Source organism: Trachemys scripta, chromosome 13 (genome assembly GCF_013100865.1).
Source record: "Trachemys scripta elegans isolate TJP31775 chromosome 13, CAS_Tse_1.0, whole genome shotgun sequence".
NCBI lineage: Eukaryota > Metazoa > Chordata > Testudines > Emydidae > Trachemys > Trachemys scripta.
In genome coordinates, this window is record NC_048310.1 from 33,580,511 (window position 1) to 33,598,977 (window position 18,467).

At 43.6% G+C, this 18,467-nt stretch overlaps 1 protein-coding gene across 1 annotated transcript in view; it reads left to right on the forward strand.

The window, feature by feature from the left end:
- The first annotated feature begins 1,232 nt into the window (after positions 1–1,232).
- Positions 1,233–18,467, forward strand: part of LOC117886766 (galanin receptor type 1-like) — a 39,103-nt gene continuing 21,868 nt past the window's right edge. The window contains exons 1-2 of the mRNA XM_034788810.1: positions 1,233–1,934; positions 3,750–3,815. Coding sequence (XP_034644701.1) covers positions 1,233–1,934; positions 3,750–3,815 — 768 coding nt within the window. The remainder of the gene's footprint in view (positions 1,935–3,749; positions 3,816–18,467) is intronic.

Here is an 18,467-nt window from a genome sequence, read left to right on the forward strand (position 1 = left end):
CAGTGAAATCAAGTTGCCATTAACTCCAGCAGGAGCCTGTTGTGCTCGCATGTCTGTGCCTGTCTGTGTTGCATTGCGCAGGAGATCCTGTATGGACTATCCATGGGGTGCAGGCAAAGTTGGCTCCTCTGGGACAGAGCAAAAATTTTAACCGCAAATTCCACTGCCTATATGGAGAACCAGAATTTGGTCCAGCAAACAAAAGGTGCTCTATGCTTCCAGCTACCCGATTTTTGTGACCCTGTTGCACTGAGGTCTGAATGTGTTTGCTCTAGGAGCAGTTATACCTATGCTCTATTTGGGCGTTAGAATTTTGCGAGCATCCAAGAACTGTCAGAAGCCAGCTGCTCATTGCGGGTTTTTGCTGCACACGTGGATGCAGCAAGATCCAGATATTTTGTGCACTGGTATCAGGTAATTCCCGTCCGTTTTGATAGTACAATTTAAGGGCGGCGGCGGGGGCGGGGGCGGGGGAGGGGAGGTGAGGGGGAGAAATAGCTGGCAGAATCCAGGTTTTACAGCTATAAAATCCGGCTCTTACCTCTTTCCCTGTCCTTGCAACAGGTGCTCCCCCCACCCCCAGCTCTACTCCTTGGGAGAGCCATGCAGACTTTCCCTGAGCAACTGCGGTTGGATCAGCCTCTTTAAATCAGCACTCCTCTTTGCTGTCCTCCCCCTTCCTGACGTGCATGCCTGCTGAGGTGGAGGAGATCGGGGCTTCGCCTCTACAGCAATCAGGTCCCGGACAGCTCCCCTGTTAACTTAGCTCCATTGCTGTGAGCGCAGCTGGGGACTGGAGGGCGGCGGCAGCGGACCTGTGGAGAGGGGAGGAGGAGTGGAGCAGAGGAGCTGGAGCAGAGCGGATTGCACTCAAAGCTCCCAGTGCATCCGCAGCCCTCTGGCATGTGCTCCATTCTCTAGTCCCTCTGCCACATCACCGGGCATGTCCCTCTGCTGCTGAGGCCCCTGCACTGTCAACAGCAACCAGGAGCTGGGTCAGAGCCCCAGAGAAGAAGCCCCCAGGAGCCCAAACACTGCAACTGGAGGAACCTCCGTTCTCTTCATCCCCTGAAGAAAGGGTCCAGGCAGAGACACCCCGGGAGGAGAGAGCTCTTTGAAGCAGGGCCACTGAGCACCAAATAACTCAGACAGACTGCCACTGTGGGCACCAGGAGTGGTCCCTAGCAGGCACCCCGGAGGATCCAGTCTCTCCCCTGTACTACCCTGGCTCCATGGAGGAGGAGGAGGCTGTACTGTCTCCCAGGGCTAACAGCACTGAGTGCGGCATCGGGGCTAACTGGACAGGCTCCCCCGTGTGTTGGCTGCAAGTGTCTGGGGGTGGCCCAGAGGTAGTGATTGTGCCTGTGCTCTTCGGGCTGATCTTCTTGCTGGGCATGGTGGGGAACACACTGGTGTTTGTGGTGCTGGGGCGAATCCGATCTGGGGGACGCCCTTCACGCAGCGCCACCAACATCTTCATCCTCAACTTGAGCATCGCCGATTTCTCATTCCTGCTCTTCTGCGTCCCCTTCCAAGCCACCATCTACTCCCTGCCAGAGTGGGTCTTCGGTGCCTTCTTCTGCAAGTGGGTTCATTACCTGGCCATGGCCACCATGCTCGTCAGCATCTTCACCCTAGTGGCCATGTCTGTGGACAGATATATCGCCGTGGTGCACGCCAAGCGCTCGCCCTGCATCCGCAGCAAACGCAATGCCTCCCTGGGTGTGGGCATCATCTGGCTGCTGTCGCTGCTCATTGCCATCCCCGTGGCCCAGCACCAGGCCCTCATGAGTGGCCACCAGCAAGCACCCAACAGCTCCTTCTGCTGGGAGCAGTGGGCTGATGATTCAGCTGCCAAGCAAACCTACAAGGTGACCATCCTGGTGATGGGGTACCTGCTGCCCCTGGTGCTCATTACCTGCTGCTATGCCAAGGTGGGTGAAGAGAGAGGAGGGGGAGATGGGTGGCGGTCTTACAAGGGGTTCCAAAATTGCCAGTTTCCCTTACTTGCTACACCAGGATTCATGATCAATCCATCCACCCCATGTTCTCGAAGGATGGAAATAACCCCCACCACTCCTTGTTCCTTTCCTAAAGCTGAGGATACCAATTCCACACCTGGTTGGGAGGGGATGAAAAGAGGGGAGTGGGCAAAATTGGGGTAACATAACAGATCTCCAAATATTTATTTGCCTATTCCCTCCCCAGGATTGATGGGTGAGGGGACTGGAACAATCCCCACATTTGCCTTCTCCAGGATTGATGGAGACTCATCCCTTACCAGCCACCCCAACTGCAATGCTGATTCTTGTTTTCCTACTTTTGTAAAATGTTCCTCCCTGTGTTGCTGGGTGAGACCCACAATAAAAGGGAAATACAGTTAAAAGCCTTTTTCTCAGACCGTTAAGTTAAAGTATTAGGTAACGCTGCCAATAAAAGCAACTTAAGTTGATGTCCCTTTAAGATTAACTGAATATTCTACAAGTATAACAAATCTTCTTTTAAAGTGTAGACTTGAAATTTCAGTAATAGGATTTACATTAGAAAGAGGTACTTAACTCTTCTACTGTGTTTATACTGAAATCTCTAATCTCTGTCCTTGTGTATGTGAGGGGAAAAAAAGCCCTAATATACAAACATATTTAAATAAAGTGCTTAGCTTCCCCTATGGTAGCTTAAATTGATGCTGGTTTCTTTCCAGTTCATTGCTTATGGTGTGTGTACTGGCAAATGGCATGTGAATGACATTTAATAGATGGATTTTCTTATAAATAATTGATTTAGGTACGTTAGTCTCCTGGCTCCAATAGCCAGAGTATAATAATTGCCTAGTTACAGCAGTGCTGTAATTGTGTTTTAAAAGGTTAATTTAAATTCTGTTAGAACATTGAATGGAAATTATCTTCTTAATAGTTTGTTTTGTTTTTTTATAGTCCTACATCTCTTTGAAGTCAGAACCTACAGGTATGTCTACACTTAAAATGCTACAGCTGCTGTAGCACTTCAGTGTAGACTCTACCTACGCCAACGAGAGGGGTTCTCCCCTCGGCGAAGGTAAACCACCTCTCCAAGAGGCAATAGCTAGGTCAATGGATGAATTCTTCCATCGGCCTGGCACCGTCTGCCTGGGGACTTAAATTGGCTTAACAACGCAGCTCAGGGGTGTGGCTTTTTCACACCCCTGACCAACGTAGTGAAACTGTCCTTATTTTCTAGTGTAGACCAGACCTAGATAAGTAACTTTAAATTCAAGTTACCACTTCAGAGTGCCCAGTTAACAGTTCTGCAGTAAGTGCCCTATACTGACTGGATACAGAACTGACAGTGGGTCACTGACCATGTTACATCTTGATGGGATGTAGAAACGTAGTTGAGTTAACCTGATCCAAAGTCCATCGAAGCTGATGGAAACACTGCCATGGACTTACTTCAACAAGCTTTGCATCAGGCTGTTTACGTATAATGAGCAACTCCTTGTCCAAACTTAGCTTTTTTCTCATAATTTTCCCCAGGAAACAAGCTTTTAGAAGAAACGGTAAGGGTTAAAATCTGGAGCTGAAAAATTTCAAAATGTACTTAATAAAGCATTGAAGTAGACTTTTGTTGAAATCTAACGTCTTTACAAATCAGTTCTTTTCATTCGTAAATGTTTCTACAAGTTGCAAGTCGATATACAAACACACACAGCATGGAATAGCATTTGTGCATGTGGCGTCACCCGCTGAATAGTTTCTTTTTATTTTGTTTAGGTTTTATATCATCTTCATAAAAAAGTGAAGAACATTTCCAAGAAGTCGGAGAGATCAAAGAAAAAGGTAAAATAAAAACACTTCCTTAAGTCTGTGGAAGCAATTAATTATAAACTTTACTTCTATCATACCCTGAATATAGTGTAATACATAGGACAGATCTTTAAACTGCCTAATGGCTCTATATGCTATACCTGTGATTAGACTGGGGCAGTCCAGGAGCACAGGTGAGAAAAGAGTGGAAGGGGCAGGAGCAGAGAAGATCAGAGCTCCACCCACCAGAGTGACACTGTCAGCATTTCAGCAGGGCCGCCCAGAGGATTTGGGGGCCTGGGGCAAAGCAATTTCAGGGGCCCCTTCCATAAAAAAAAGGTGCAATACTATAGAATACTATATTCTCGTGGGGGCCCCTGTGAGGCCCGGGGCCTGGGGCAAATTGCCCCACTTGCTCCCCCCCTCCCCTCCCCCGGGCAGCCCTGCATTTCAGTAGGTGAATGGGAGGATGAGCCGCCTCACTGCTGGGCTATACACAGTGCAAGGCTGTGGCTTCACCTGCCTCCCTCCTTCCTGGAATTCCCTGAAAAGGCAGTAGCAGGAGTCAAGCTCTCTTTATTTGCTGGGAAGCTGAAAGGAGAAATGAATGGGGTGCCTGGGTCCCTGGAGAGGATTGCAAGGAGCAGCAGAGTTGCAGACCTGACAGGACTCTCTCCCTCTCTTTCCTTCTGAATTCACTGGTGCTGCAGCAGCAGTTGACAGGCTTCGTTCTCCTGTCAGAAAGCTGAGGATGGAGTGACTGGGAGATCCATTCTGCTTGGAGGAGCATTCCCATATTGATAATTATATTAAGGATAATCCCCTAAAGGATATATCCCTGGAAACTAGGTGGGAGGCCTTTACATCAGAATAAGGGGACACATTATTTAGTAAGAGAAAAGGACATAAGCAAAAACAGGTAGACTTCTCGGAGCAAATTTATAGTTTGCAGAAGCAATATTATTTAACTAATAATGCAGATTTATTCCAAGAGATGAAGAATGCAAAAGGAGGATTTAGAAGCACTGACAACAGGGAAGAAATACAGACAGCTCTCATATTTGCCAATCAAAGGTTTTATGAATGAGGGAACAAATCTGGCAGATTACTAGTCAGACTGGTTTCCAACAGAAGATCTAGAACAACCTTAAGGACAAAAAATGGAATACTCCAAAAAAACAAGGGTTATTAACAAAGTGCTAGTGGAATATTCCCAAGAGAGAAATACTAGCAAATATGCAAACATGGAAGAACTGGGAGCATGTATTGCAGGATTTTAAAATGCCCAGACTGACACATAACGAAAGAATAGTACTACATGGCCCAACACAGGAAGAAATAAAGATGGTAATCTCATCACTAAAATCGGGGGGAAATCCTGGACCAGATAGATTCACATTGAATTCTATAAAATGTTTAAAACACGGGTAACTCCATTGTTAGCAAATGTATTTCAGTCTTCTTGGTCAACAGAGTGCTTACCAAATACCTTTTATCAAGCAGATATAGTTTTGATACCTAAACAAAATAAGAATTTATCAGATCAAGCATTTTACAGGCTCATTTCTTTAAACATAGGTAGTACTATTTTAACTAAAATATTAGCATCCAGATTAGAGACAATTATGCCTAAATTAGTACATCAAAGCAAAACTGCCTTTATAAAAAAGGAATAAGCCCCTTAAATAACATAGACAATTCCTATATGTGGTATAGCGTCCCAAGAGTGCTAATAAAGATGCCTGAATTCTAACTATGGCTGCAGAAAAGACTTTTAACTTGGTAGAACACCTTTTTTTGTTTAGAAAATACGGTTTTGGCAAACACTTTCAGAAGTGGATTGAAATCTAGAAAAAATCCTATAGCATGTATTTGGGGAAATATCAAAAAGGGTCTATTGATACCATTCTACAGAGAAACAAGACAAAGGGTGTTCCTTACCACTCTTATTATTTGAGGGGCACTGAAGAAATTCAGGCAATCAGTGTTCTGGGAACAGAAAACAAAATTTCATTATGCTGATGACCTTATGCTTTTTATATGAGATATAAATAAAAGTTGGCTAGTATCACAAGAAATAATCAAAGCTTTTGGTTAGGAATCAGGATACAGACTAAACTACTCCAGATCAGATACTATTCCTGGGCTTCAGAAGATACCCACTAAATGATAAATTCCCACAGAAAAGTAGTGGATGATACATTAATTACTATATATGTAATTTTAATCATCTTAAGTGGAGTGAGGGGGTATTAAATCAAATATTGAGTCATTAATGAAAATTATTTAAAAAGACTTAGAAAGGTAGGCATTACCATTGACTTTGACGGGTAGAATTGTGTATTTTAAATGAATATCCTGTCCAGGGTCTTGTCTCTTTTTTCCCCATGGTTCCCTTTACACCTCCCAAAAATTTAGTCAGGAAATTTAAAAAAATACCTATTCAAAGATTCCTGTCATCAAACCAAGAATCAAAACAGAATGGCTGGAACGTCCTTGGTGCTATCAGACTTCAAGAGATATTATAGCACACATTAGACTGATACAGGAAGGGATTTAGCCTGATACAGCCTGAGGAGAGGCTGAGGGAACTGGGATTGTTTAGTCTTCAGAAGAGAAGAATGAGGGGGGATTTGATAGCTGCTTTCAACTACCTGAAGGGGGGTTCCAAAGAGGATGGAGCTCGGCTGTTCTCAGTGGTGGCAGATGACAGAACAAGGAGCAATGGTCTCAAGTTGCAGTGGGGGAGGTCTAGGTTGGATATTAGGAAACACTATTTCACTAGGAAGGTGGTGAAGCACTGGAATGCGTTACCTAAGGAGGTGGTAGAATCTCCTTCCTTGGAGGTTTTTAAGGCCCGGCTTGACAAAGCCCTGTCTGGGATGATTTAGTTGGGAATTGGTCCTGCTTTGAGCAGGGTGTTGGACTAGATGACCTTCTGAGGTCCCTTCCAACCCTGATATTCTATGATTCTATGATTTCACAGAGAAAATCCATCACGAATACAGAGAGAACAGAAAATGGCAAAACCCAATCTCACATAATTGTGTGCTGGACTCTTATCCCAAAATTCTAGCACCAATGAAATATCACTCACTACTTAAAAGTGCACTGACTAATTGGGCATATGTGAGGCACTTGACCAAAAAAAAATACCAAAAGTAAAAAATAGAGCTTTCAAAGCCACGTTGAATAAGGAAGATTTTCGATATTGGGACAAATATCCCTATAATAAGTGGAAGGATTTCTTTATAGATGGGCAACCCTTAAAACAAACAGTTGTTGCTAATATATTTTTTGAAAAAGAATGTGCAATCTGAGTTTACACAGAGTGCTTATTTTATTAAACACTTTTAGAGAAGAAAGGAATCAACAAAATTATCTGTATTAGAAATAAATTTATATACAAGCTTGAAGCCTCAGCAATCATTATGTCTACACCAGGGTTTTCCTCAACCTTTGAGTCATGCCCCACCTTAGCTTTTTTTAAAACTTAGAGTCCCTCCCTTATAATAGAGAGAAGAACATTGCTATCTGGTGTTGCTAGTGCATTTGTTCAGGAGATAATGGGAAAATTACTCAAAATGCAAGTCAAATGGTACTATAAAAGCACCCTTTACCTGAATTAGTGCTGCCAATGTCAGTCAGTGCGAGATCTGAGTGTGTGGCATTGCATATTGCTAAATTAGCTGTTCCCACTCAAGAAAGAGATCTTGGAGTCATGGATAGTTCTCTGAAATCATCCACTCAATGTGCAGCGGCAGTCAGAAAAGCGAACAGAACGTTGGGAATCGTTAAGAAAGGGATAGAGAATAAGACAGAAAATATCATATTGCCTCTACATCATTTTATGACACTGGTATAATTATAGTGGAAACTCAAAGTTTATGAAGGCTTAAAACAACATTCTAGTTGAGTTTTAGACCCGTAGCTCGGCATTTCTACTGATTCAAACAAAACCAGCCGCTGTCCCACCAGTACATAATTTGAAGCTATTGCAGAGATTCTGCCAGTCTTTTATGTGAATAAATTGTTGAGTTGGGGCTTTAATCCACAACCATCATAACCATTTTCATTTAACTATATGTAGCACTTATTATTTCCATTATATATAGCTACTGTTTTCCATATTTTGTGTTCAGTAGTAAACTCACTTCAGGGAAACTTCAATCTGTTTGGGTACTGTATGTGCACTTGACAACGCTGGTCCATGATTAGAAAACAACTCTTTCTACTTAATAGAGCACCCCCCCTTATCTTACCTCTGTTCAGCTAGATTGGCTTAAGTGCAGAAAGACTGAACTTTCTGGCCTGCCGTGACTGGACATCAGAGGTCAAATTCTTCCTTAGTGTAACTCCATGGTTCAACCTATTTCCTTTCACATAATGGATTGGCATTAAAATTAAAATTGTATCACATCCTATCGCAAATTGAGCAATTGCCACTCTCCCATCTGCGGTGAGAGATTTCTCCAGTTACACTGATTTAGGGTTGTGGTTTGCTCCTTCTTGATATGAAACTGCATGAATTATCTGAGCAAAAACTTAAGACCCATGGCTTATCTCCTGCCCATTGTCAAAGAGGAATACTGGGTATGAAGGGATAGACCTCCACCTTGCAGGAGGAAAGATGCTGATTGTTCACAGCCCAAAGAGACTGAGAATTGGAAAAAGCTTGCATCAAGTCAGTGTTACGTATATGTGGTGTTTATTTGCACTGCGATATTGCCTGGGGGCCCCAGTGTAGCTAGGTGCTGTACGTACATGATCCCTACCCCAAACAGTTTACAATCCAAGTCAAATTAAGTTACTTGTGTAGACATTTACCCCTGTTATGTGTAAAATTGTGCAGACTTGAAGGGGTACCAACTGCATCCAGGTTTGAAAATGTAATGCTGAGTATAAAATGACTTATAAACTTATCATCTAGAAGTACTGTAATATACACAACCAGTTTCCTGGGAATTCTGTTTACCTACTGGTTGGTAATGATCTTAATTTCCCTAAAGTGAAGCTAAGGAAGATCAGTAACTATATTAGAATAATTCTCTATGGGATCTTTCCCCTCCCCCCCCCCCAATTAGCTTTTAATAGCTGCATTAAAGTAAATTGCTCATTTCAGATGCAAGCTGTTTTCCCACTATTAGAAATAGCCTGTATACTGCTAACTGCATTTTATTATCCATTCTATCTTAGAATTAAGTGTTTGTTTTAATAGTGCTTTTATAGCCAGTCCTGTCTAAGTAGTCAGGAACCTTCTTACTTACAGAAGTGAACTATGGTGGCTAGTGTAACAGTGACTGGACAAGTTTCTGACTTGAAGTATGGTTTCACTATTTAAAAGCTAAAAGACTCCTTTTCTTTCACTCTGACCATGAGTCTCTTCTCCTTATCCTAAATGTACTGCTCCACTCTTCAGTCATAGCTCTGAAAGCTGAATCAGAAACATAAGTAAACAGATGCTATTCAATGGGTGCCTAGGAAATATACAAATCACCTTGCCAATACCCTTTTTATCCTATTCCTTTCTCCTCTGCTTTCTTACATTTTGTCCACAGGGGTTCCATTTGCCATGCTATCATGGCAATTTGAAAAGGCTCATAGGACCTAATAAGGCTGGTTATTCTGAAGTTTCAAACAGTGACTGATTAAACTACGTGTAATCTGAAGAGTGGAACAAATAGCAGTGATAGCGTGTGTATGTAAAATGCTCAGCTATGCACACAAGTGTGGTAACTTCTCATTCTAAAAGCGTGTGCCATACCATAGAGTGGCAGCAGTAGCTCCTGCTATAGAAAGTCGTGGTGTGATTGCAATATACATCTTCTTGGTTATCCATCACTGAGGAAGCAAAAAGGACAGTGCTTTTGTATCCATGAACACTGGATCCCAGCCAGGTGGGTTTGTGATGAAGGAAGATCGCTTTAGATGAGAAACTACTTTAGACGAGGATTTTAACCTGACAAAGTTAAATTGAGATTCTAAGAAGCGCGTTTTGCTTTTGTTTCAGATGTAATTATTTCTGTTGCCACTATTAGCCCTACTCAATATCTCTTAAAACTTACCCTTTGATAATAAACTTATGGTTGGTTACTAATTATGTGGCAGTGCTGTAATGTTATAAAGGACCTGATCCCGAATTGTACCAATCAAACTGCATGTGTTCTATTCCCTTGGAAATAGCGAACCTGATAACTTCTGTGCATGTCCAGTGATGGGCTGAACATTACAGGGGACACTTCAGAGGTGCTTAAGGACTGGAGCACAACAAGTGTTAACCTGCAAGGCAAAGGAAGGGCTGGCAGATCCCTGAGGAGATTGTTTAGGTGGCTAACAGACTGAAAGGGTCAGGGAGCTGACATCCAGTTAAGCACCAGCAAGTCTCTCTCTCACTATGGTGTGTGTGCGCCGGGGGAGGAGATGGTGGAAACAGTGACACGCAGTCCTGGGCACCTTGAAAAAGTGTCACAAAGTGATCACCCATTTTTATGCTATTAGTACTTAACATGAAATCCGACTTACTCTTCAATGTGAGTCCAGTCTTGTGGTATGACACCTTTTACTTTCCCATTTTGGTACTTTTCACTCAGCAAGTGCTCTCACATCTCTATTCTTTTCACAAGCAGGATTGGATTGTCATTTTCTTTCCCATTTTGATTCAGCCATTTCTCTTATCCTCTTATAAGCAGTCGATACTAGGCAATTCTCTCAGGCGTTCTCAATTCCTGCATGTTCTTTCAAAATGTATTTAAAACATGTAGAGTGTCAGCCACTGGCACAATAGGTATTGCAAAGAACACTTCACAAAAGGCCTTGATAGAAATTGAATTACTTCTTGTAGTTTTTATTAAACTAGCTTCCCTCTTATATAACTAATTGGTCTGGTAGAGCGACAAGTGGATTTATTACAAACCTGGTCTTAGCAAAAAAAAAAAAAAGCAACAACTCTACAAAATGAACAGCTTTCACTTTACTATTTTGTTTCATGCTGTCTGCACAAAGCTGCTTGCTGCATGGCTGAAAGTCTAAGTATAATTTGGAAGCTGCAGAACCTCTAGTTTTATAAAATATGCTTATAATTTCACAGTGATCAAAGCCTAATTGCCTTGATTTATCAAATGTAAAATTAGCATAATAACATGGTCTCTTTGAATGAGGTGACAGTTTTATGTACATATTACTAGACTTGATTTGCATTTTCCGTTAGCACATTGAGATGGAAAACAAAGTGCAGTCATCTTAACTCCAACCAACACTCTCAACTCCCTTCTGCCTTGCTGCCTCACTACCATAACTTCAGCCAATATTAGCTAGAGTGGTTTTGCTCAATGTTTTTTCCTCCCTTGTGCAGAACCAGCAAAAATAAAATAAAATAAATAATTTTAAAAATCCAACCTTCCCTTTTGATTTTGTGGGAAAACAAAGGGTTGGCTTTGTGAACCTTTACTCATGCAAGTCTCACAAACCTCAGTGAGTCTAGACATGAGTAAGGGCTTCAGGATCAGGCCTAAAACCTTGCAATGCTTACTAGGACAAATCTTCACCTGAATTACTGTTTAAAACAAAACTCATTGGTAAGTGTCAAATTCCAATAGTTTACCAAAATGAGATGTTTAACACTGTGGATTCCATAGGTAATATTCTTTCAGATTAGGAACACACTGAGGGCAGGATACAGCCAACACACCATAAAAGCACACTAAGGAAGATAAGCCTAAGGGATGTAAGGAGAGAAGTGGGTGCCGAGGGACACCACTCAGAGCACTGACCAATGGAACTCCAGTGGTTGCTGCCAAGAGCTCAGTGCTGGGTCAGAGACTCCTTTCCATGCTTTTCAGGGGCATTATCTAGCACCCTGAAAATATCTGCAGCTGTCGGTGACCTAAGTGGAATTTGTGTCCATCATTCCTGAAAAGAAGGCAATGAGAGCAAGGAGAAGAGGTTTAGGGGGGATAGCTGCCTCCATCACTAACAAAGGATCAGCCCCCGATTTGACTTAAGAAGTTCATGTGCATGAATGTGTGCAGGAGGGGAATGCTTCAAAGCTACCCAAAAGCTGGGTCCTGAGTTGTTAAACTTGGGTCTGTATCCAAACGACTGGAAAGATCAGAAGAGAGTTGAGATTTGGGCTAAGATCTCAGCTGGGCCTTGCCAGTGAAATACAGATCAATATCTAAATCCGGATGGAGCAAATGTACACAAATCAGAATGGAAGAAGGTGTTTGATCTGGGGTAATTGTTAATAGAGACATTAAACAATTGTAAAATGGTTATTCATCACATGCTGCTTATATTCTTCAAATAGGCAAGTGAATACTTGACTTTCTTAATTTTTTTTTTACACCAACTTGATAAACATCCTTCTTATGTAATAATGGATTTAAGTTGATATCAGTTGTGAAGCACAGTAATAGTGCTGGACACTTATATCAGTGCAGACCAGCCTTTTCCCTCCACTATCACTTAAACAATGCAGATGGTTGAAGCAGTATATATCAGTGTCCTTTAGAAAAATTCTGCTTTTTTCTTTAGAAACTTTCTGGCAGTCAATAGTGCTAAATGTTTGTTGCTCATCCCACATCTTTCTGTTCTACAGATTCTACATCTGCTGTTTTGCCACCTTTCCTGAGTTCTTCCTCCATTACTTTGTCATGTGTGGAGTTCTGTGGTTTTCTTGTGTCTGCTCCTTCACTGCTGCTCTTTGAATTGATTCTCTTCTTTGACATCTTGCCTATTATGTGCAATCTGCATCGTAGGGGAGGAATAGTACCTGATATTTGGGCAAAGCTGTGCACAGTGGCAAATGTGCATTAGTTATATAGTTAGGGTTTTGTAATAACTATAAAGGGAAGGGTAACAGCCCTCCTGTGTACAATACTATAAAATCCCTCCTGACCAGAGACACCAAAATCCTTTTACCTGTAAAGAGTTAAGAAGCTCAGGTAACCTGGCTGACACCTGACCCAAAGGACCAATAAGGGGACAAGATACTTTCAAATCTTGATGGGGGGAAGGCTTTTGTTTGTGCTCTTTGTTTTGGGGGTTGTTCGTTCTTGGGATTAAGAGGGACCAGACATCCATCCATGCTCTCCAAATCTTTCTGAACAAATCTCTCATATTTCAAACTTGTAAGTAACAGCCAGGCAAGGCGTGTTAGGTTTATCTTTGTTTTCTCAACTTGTAAATGTCTCTTTTGCTAGAGGGTTTACCTCTGTTTGCTGTAACTTTGAACATAAGGCTAAAGGGGATTCCTCTGGGCTCTTTGAATCTGATTACCCTGTAAAGTTATTTTCCATCCTGATTTTACAGAGATGATTTTTACCTTTCTTTCTTTAATTAAAAGCCCTTTTTTAAAGAACTTGATTGATTTTTCCTTGTTTTAAGATCCAAGGGGATTGGATCTGGACTCACCAGGAATTGGTGGGGGAAAGGAGCGGGGATGGTTAAATTCTCCTTGTGTTAAGATCCAAGGGTTTGGATCGGTGTTCACTGGGAAATTGGTGAAAAAGTCTCTCAAGGCTACACAGGGAAGGGAGTTAGTACTTGGGAGTGGTGGCAGCAAAACCAGATCTAAGCTGGTAATTCAGTTTAGGGGTTCACATGCAGGTCCCCATATCTGTACTCTAAAGTTCAGAGTGGGGAAGGAACCTTGACAGGTTATTTTTAGATTCATGGAGATCATTTGAAAACTAAAACTAAAATTGCTGCATACTTGAGGGCAGCTTTGATGCAAGCCCTCTCTGTCTCTAGATTTATGCTTTATTTGCCTCATTGAAGGGTCTCTGATGTATACTGTTCATGCAGCATTTTTGCCAACTCCTAATATTCAAAAAAGCTAGAATAATGTACTAGAGAGCTATACATAATATGAAGTACTCTGAATAACAAATGGATTTTTATTGTACAAAGCTTGTTCATCATCCTCTATTCCATTTAGCTTCCAAAATGATTAGTGCATGCTCCCACTCATCAAATCATGAAGTAATTGAGACAGGAGTTTTCAAATGTAATATTTGTGAGCACTCTTTCAATTCACTTTGATGTTCAGGGTGTACAGCTGAAGGCAAACTGTTTACTAAAACACCTTGAATCAAACATACTGAGATTGAGCTGGGTGGGAAGGCCTATGGAAAGCATGCAAATCAGCAAAAGAGAAATGGAGGTTGTGCTGAGTCCCTATCAGTTATCTACTAGTAGTGAGAGGAAAGGCAAGGTTAAAAACAAAGGGTGAGGTGCAGAAACTATTACTAGGTTTAGTTGTAAAAAAAACCCAAAAACCCTACTAAGGTGACCTCATGTTCTCAGAGCGGGCAATACCTGGATTGGGCATGCCACAGGGATCACTGGGCTTCCCATTCAGAGCTGTAACCCATCTTCCAGATGGAGCCAGCAGCAACAAGGGCCGGGTTCAGTATCTAGAGGTTCCTTTTCAACAATTCAACACGAAACCAGCTCGAGCCCTCACCCTGTGACTTGGGCTTGTGACCCCCTGGGCGCCTCTAAGAGGCAATACTTCCCCTCTCACAAGCACAGAGTCTGAGTGTAGCAAAAAACTTTTAATAAAAGGAGGGAAGTAACTCAGCATTAATTTGGGAAAACACCCCAAACAGGGTTCATAAACATAAACCATGAGCAAAAGACCCACCCCCAAGTAAGTTGGCCAGTATCCTTTTCCCATCAGGTTCTTAAGTCCAGCAACCCAAAAGTCCCTTTAATGTTCCCATCCCTTCGCGGCACCCCACTCACAGTTGCTGTCATTGGTCAGTGCAGAGCCAGAGTTCTGAGGTGCAGCTGCAGAGTTCACCTCCCACCCTGGGTGGGGAGTAAGGAGGTACCTTACACGCTCCGCTGCTCAGGCACTCGCTCGCTGCCCCTTTCTACCAGCCAATCACACCTCTCTGCAGGGCTCTGCTCTGGCCCTCTCCACCAGATGCCTTGCTGGCACATTGCCACGCCTCTCCATCAGCCACCCTGCTGGCCACTCGCCGAGATGTCTTCAGGGCCCCTCACTTCACAGCTCTCAGTGATTTCAGCTTTTAGTGGGGAAGCCTCACTGCTGGTGCACACGGGGCAGTCTCTTACATCAGAGACACTGTCCCACAGCAGGTCTAATAGTCAGACCTGAGTATCCATGATTTCAGCTCTGCAGCGTGTCACAAGCCTCTCAATTGAGTCTAAATTAACTCTCTTATTACACAGTGGAGAGAGGCAGGGTCAAGTGGTGCCTATGACCCTTAAGCAGGGCCCACACCATCAGGTACAAGTACCTATCCCCTCCACCTCTCTCAACTCACTGGGCTTTGTAACTCATGTCCCCTGCCTAGCGAATGCCATTAAGTTGAGGGTGAGTCCCTCCATAGGGATATGCCACGTACAGTTCTGCTGCCCTCAATTCACACAACAAGGATAACAACGCTTTATTACTCCTGCCCCAATAACAAGGAGACTGGGGATCCAACACCAGCCAAAAGTGATCATTTGGGCAAGCTATCCTATCATGCTGCGCACCTAGAGTGTGCCCATGCAAACGAGATTAGCTCCGGAAGTCCTCTTCCACAGCTCATCACTAGATGTCAGTGGAGAGCTCACGGACTCTGCTTACATCCTCGCACATGCCAAGAATTTGTCATCCCGACAAATCACACTCCATATTATACCAAATTAATTAGTTCCCTCAAAGGGCCTCAGGAAACCCACTATGGCTTTCACAAACCTGTGAACTAAGTGTCACTAGTCACCCCAGGTGCATCATAACTTAACCGGCTTACTAGCCTTATAACCCTGTCCTGCCTATGGAGAGAATGGAACAAACTAAAACTGATTCAGGGAGTGCTGCACTGAATTACCACTGACTCTTTACAAAAGCAACGAATGCAATTAGTGCTACCAGAGTAAGAGTAGAAAGCCCTGGCCATGAGGGCCCTGCATGATGATTTTGGACATTTAGGAATGGAGCGGACCCTGGAACTTATTCCTAGTAGGTTCTATTGGCCTCGGATGAGACATAAAACTGGGCCACTGAGCTATCCTATTTACAGTATTTCTATAGCCCCCATTACCATAGTAGTCAAGAATCATAGAATCATAGACCATCTAGTCTGACCTCCTGCACAACGCAGGCCACAGAATCTTTAACACATTTAAACTCACAACATCCCTGTGAGGTAGGGCAGTGCTACTACCCCTAATTTACTGATGGGGAACTGAGGCACAGAGAATAAGTGACTTGTGTAAGTTCATATAGGAAATAGGGGGCAGAGCAGGGAACTGAACTTACGTCTCCAAAGTCCCAGGCTACTTTGCTAACCAGTGGATCATGCCATCCTCTATTCACATTGTTGAAGAGCAAATACCTATTTTGCGCATGTACTTACAATGATCATGTACCCATGTTAGGTGTACATTTTTGAAAATCATGTCCTTCGCTGGCTAACCTAGTGAGGAGGGCTTTAAACTAGGTTCACCGGGGGAAGGAGACCAAAGCCCTGAGGTAAGTGGGGAAATGGGATCCTGGGAGGAAGCACAAGCAGGAGAGCGCAAGAGGGGAGGACTCCTGTCTCATGCTGAGAAAGAGGGACGATCATTGAGTTATCTTAAGTGCCTATACACAAATGCAAGAAGCCTGGGAAACAAGCAGGGAGAACTGGAAGTCCTGGCACAGTCAGGGAACTATGATGTGATTGGAATAACAGAGACTTGGTGGGACAACTCACATGACTGGAGTACTGTCATGGATGGATATAAACTGTTCAGGAAGGACAGGCAGGGCAGAAAAGGTGGGGGAGTTGCGTTGTATGTAAGAGAGGAGTATGACTGCTCAGAGCTCCGGTATGATACTGCAGAAAAACCTGAGAGTCTCTGGATAAAGTTGAGAAGTGGGAGCAACAAGGGTGATGTTGTGGTTGGAGTCTGCTATAGACCACCAGACCAGGGGGATGAGGTGGACGAGGCTTTCTTCTGGCAACTAGCAGAAATTGCTAGATCACAGGCCCTGGTTCTCATGGGAGACTTTAATCACCCTGATATCTGCTGGGAGAGCAATACAGCGGTGCACAGGCAATCCAGGAAATTTTTGGAAAGTGTAGGGGACAATTTCCTGGTGCAAGTGCTGGAGGAACCAACTAGGGGCAAAGCTTTTCTTGACCTGCTGCTCACAAACAGGGAAGAACTAGTAGGGGAAGCAAAAGTGGATGGGAACCTGGGAGGCAGTGACCATGAGATGGTCGAGTTCAGGATCCTGACACAAGGAAGAAAGAAGAGCAGCAGAATACGGACCCTGGACTTCAGAAAAGCAGACTTTGACTCCCTCAGGGAACAGATGGGCAGGATCCCCTGGGAGAATAACATGAAGGGCAAAGGGGTCCAGGAGAGCTGGCTGTATTTTAAAGAATCCTTATTGAGGTTGCAGGAACAAACCATCCCGATGTGTAGAAAGAATAGTAAATATGGCAGGCGACCAGCTTGGCTAAACAGTGAAATCCTTGCTGATCTTAAATGCAAAAAAGAGGCTTATAAGAAGTGGAAGATTGGACAAATGACCAGGGAGGAGTATAAAAATATTGCTCAGGCGTGCAGGAGTGAAATCAGGAAGGCCAAATCACACTTGGAGTTGCAGTTAGCAAGAGATGTTAAGAGTAACAAGAAGGGTTTCTTCAGGTATGTTAGCAACAAGAAGAAAATCAAGGAAAGTGTGGGCCCCTTACTGAATGAGGGAGGCAACCTAGTGACAGAGGATGTGGAAAAAGCTAATGTACTCAATGATTTTTTTGCCTCTGTCTTCACGCACAAGGTCAGCTCCCAGATTGCTGCACTGGGCAGTACAGCATGGGGAGAAGGTGACCAACCCTCTGTGGAGAAAGAAGTGGTTCAGGACTATTTAGAAAAACTGGACGTGCACAAGTCCATGGGGCCGGATGCGCTGCATCCGAGGGTGCTAAAAGAGTTGGCGGGTGAGATTGCAGAGCCATTAGCCATTATTTTTGAAAACTCATGGCGATCGGGGGAGGTCCCAGATGACTGGAAAAAGGCTAATGTAGTGCCCATCTTTAAAAAAGGGAAGAAGGAGGATCCGGGGAACTACAGGCCAGTCAGCCTCACCTCAGTCCCTGGAAAAATCATGGAGCAGGTCCTCAAGGAATCAATTATGAAACATTTAGAGGAGAGGAAAGTGATCAGGAACAGTCAGCATGGATTCACGAAGGGGAAGTCGTGCCTGACTAACCTAATTGCCTTCTATGATGAGATAACTGGCTCTGTGGATGAGGGGAAAGCAGTGGATGTGTTATTTCTTGACTTTAGCAAAGCTTTTGATACGGTCTCCCACAGTATTCTTGCCACCAAGTTAAAGAAGTATGGGCTGGATGAATGGACTGTAAGGTGGATAGAAAGCTGGCTAGATCGTCGGGCTCAACGGGTAGTGATCAATGGCTCCATGTCTAGTTGGCAGCCGGTTTCAAGTGGAGTGCCCCAAGGGTCGGTCCTGGGGCCGGTTTTGTTTAATATCTTTATTAATGATCTGGAGGATGGTGTGGACTGCACTCTCAGCAAGTTTGCAGATGACACTAAACTAGGAGGCGTGGTAGATACACTAGAGGGTAGGGATCGGATACAGAGGAACCTAGACAAATTAGAGCATTGGGCAGAAAAAAACCTGATGAGGTTCAACAAGGACAAGTGCAGAGTCCT